Source organism: Notothenia coriiceps, unplaced genomic scaffold, assembly GCF_000735185.1.
Source record: "Notothenia coriiceps isolate Sejong01 unplaced genomic scaffold, NC01 NC01_scaffold00036399, whole genome shotgun sequence".
In the NCBI taxonomy this organism is placed as follows: domain Eukaryota; kingdom Metazoa; phylum Chordata; class Actinopteri; order Perciformes; family Nototheniidae; genus Notothenia; species Notothenia coriiceps.
This window is the reverse complement of record NW_011369100.1, coordinates 1,036,435-1,039,339: the sequence shown is the minus strand read 5'-3', so window position 1 is coordinate 1,039,339 and position 2,905 is coordinate 1,036,435. Positions and strand designations below refer to the sequence as shown.

At 37.9% G+C, this 2,905-nt stretch overlaps 1 protein-coding gene across 1 annotated transcript in view; it reads right to left on the bottom strand.

Moving 5' to 3' along the window:
• Nucleotides 1–998: 998 nt before the first annotated feature.
• Nucleotides 999–2,905, bottom strand: part of LOC104963733 (cGMP-inhibited 3',5'-cyclic phosphodiesterase A-like) — a 15,351-nt gene continuing 13,444 nt past the window's right edge. Inside the window, exon 11 of the mRNA XM_010792375.1 lies at nucleotides 999–2,228. Coding sequence (XP_010790677.1) covers nucleotides 1,915–2,228 — 314 coding nt within the window. The 3' untranslated portion in view covers nucleotides 999–1,914. The remainder of the gene's footprint in view (nucleotides 2,229–2,905) is intronic.

Here is a 2,905-nt window from a genome sequence, read left to right as displayed (position 1 = left end):
AATCATTGATTTGAACAATTACAAATGTGGGGTAAAGATCGCAAAAACTAACATATTCACTTCCTTTTTCCCAGTGATAGTGAAACATAAGAAAACAACAACTCTAAAGATGTGCAAATGTAAGTAAAAACTCCCAGGGAGTGATTATGATTGAAAAACATTGGGTCATGGTTATTTCCAAGTGACAAATCTGATGCTTTAGTGCTTGAGTAAGGGATTCAATAACACATTATGCTGCAATCACGGTCAATTTGGCCATCACTGAAAAGGTAGCTTTTACTGCAATCCAATCCATGAAATAAAAAAACATTATTTTCTAATCGTTTCAGCCTTGCATGAACACTTTGAATCACATTAACCTTGACTACTGTACATGTCAAACTACATTTTTCTTGAGTGATAAACATTTTTTTTATCTGAATGATTTCCCTCTGTATCATCACAGAAATATGTGATAAATCAAATTGGACTTGACCTTGCAGAAATAGTAAATCCAGACGCTGGAGCTCTGAGAGAATGAATGTCGCCCTGAGGTGACGGGGGAAGAGTTCAATGTGTTTATCGGCTTTGTTGTGACATAAACTGTAGCCTTTTATGAACATATTCTAAACTCATGTACTATCCCTGCATATTTGTAACGTACTGTCCTCACAGGTGGTACAAATGTTTACTTTGAATTTCTACAGTTAAGGTTTTCCTGAGGGTTAACGGTCAGCATCATTTGCAGGTTTTTTTTTACATAATGAGGAAAGTGTGTTGAGACAGCACACTGAGTCCAAATACATAGTCAGAGAGTTATGGGTTGCAAAGATAATACAAAGGAAAGTGTATTAGTTAGTCTACCTGATGTTTGGACCCTTTTCAAAGAATATTGTAGGATTTTCCATCTTAATTATTTTAGGTAATACATTTCTGGTCCCTTTTTGTTGTTATCTCCCCTTATATTGTTCTTAGATACTTTGGTTGTATTAGTGTATGTTCTCTGTACTGACGTTCCCTTTTTGGTCTAGTATTGAGCACAAATTCATTTCCAGCAACCCTCTAATGCAGTCTTAGTGCAGGCCTTGGGAATACAACAATTAGGACAGTTAACCCTGTAAAGACCTCTATATCTATCTCGAGGCTGGAGACCAGAGATGGCACAAATAAATCGGATAAATATATCTATATCCTCTGGAGAAGAACTTATATAAACATGCAGACACACACACGCATACAAATACAGAGTGTGAGGAGCCTCTTTGTATCTTGTAATATGACTATACCTATTGGTATAAAGGACTTACAGTAATTTGGCAACAAATGTAAAAAAAAAAAAAAAAGAATAGATTTCATATGCTTAAGCCTAAGGGTGAGTGATTTTTTTGGCAGAAGAAGAAAAAAAGATGCCAATGTTCTTTAATCGATTGACTCCCTTTATAATCCATATATAGAAAAAGAAAACATAATATGGCCCATGTCTGACCTCAAAAACTCTTGCTAAAATTGGAACACAAGTACAAGTAACTGTGATGTCTATATATAATTGCATTCAGAAAATAATTATGTATAAATTGGCAGCGAATGTCTGCAGTCCCGTGTTACCACATTGGGTTGAGGTCTGTGCAAGCAGTCTTCCTCTTCTCTTGACAGTATCAAAAGAGTCTGTATCCCAAAGTACACAAATCATCCTGTATTGCAATATGGAAAGCTCCTTTAAATGTTTGGTGAACCCAGATATTCAGATACAATGTGTAAAGCACATATTTCCCACCCTGTTTTTTGTTATGTATAGGCACACATTTCCCAAACATCTACAGTGTTGTGTCTAAGTGATGTGCTGGCAAAGATAGGAGTCAGTTGATAGGATTGGAAAACAAGAAATACTTTTTCACATCCTTGCCCTGACTGACGCCATATTTCCCATGAGCTGTTTCACTGTGGGTCCTCCTCCGCTTGTTCCTCTGCAGGTTTACAGTCTTCCTGAGCAGTCACGGGCCACTCTGGTTCCTCCACTCCCTCCTCTGGATCCTCTCCTTCCAGTAACTCCTCTCTGCTGCCTGGCTCCTCTTCCTCCTCGTGAATAGCCAGGATTGGCTCAGCTACATTGTTTAAATGGACGGTTTCTGCTCCCTGGCCCTGTTTCGGGGCCTCCTCTGCAATCACCTTCTTCCACATCTCGTGGTTCTCCATCAGGTGGTGGGTGATCTGGCAGAACACTTTCCTTCTCTTCTTGGAAATAGCTTTCTCTGAAGAAAATAGAAAGAAATTGTGAAGATTTTCTTTTGATGAATTTATGTAAGTCAATTATTCAATTGCAGACAATTACAGGCAGCAAACCCACTGCATTGAATCCCTGAACATTAATTGTTCTCTCTGTCAAACTATGTGGTTATACATTTTGAAAGAAGCTGCACAATTACAGGAGAACACTGGTCCCCTATTATACTGTTTTTCATCAATATATTATTGGTCTCATATATATACAAAACATGTCTCTGAAGTGTTTGGCTCGAAATACTAAACAGATCGTTGTAGCATCCCATAAACCCCTCTGTTTCAGCCCTGCTTCAAAAGTGCTGATTCACTGGCCGTTACTTTAGATGAAAATAAGGAACCCCTCCCCACGCCCCTCTGAGAGATATTGGGTTAAAAAGAACACAATGGTGCTCTAGGAGGAGATTCAGGTGATAAGGTGACATCATGAAGTGGCCAAAATCTGATCAGCTCATTTTCAGAAAGGTTTTCATATAAATGGATCAGAACAAAAAGTGAGCAAATCTTTTTTCTTGAAACTTTCAGAATCTCTTTACAAGAGGGGACACATGTTGATGTAGAAAATACATGAAAAAGTGGATTTCCTCTCTGTTTCTTTATATGATATGAATAATAAAGCTAGAAATATGGAAATAATTCGGCTGTGATC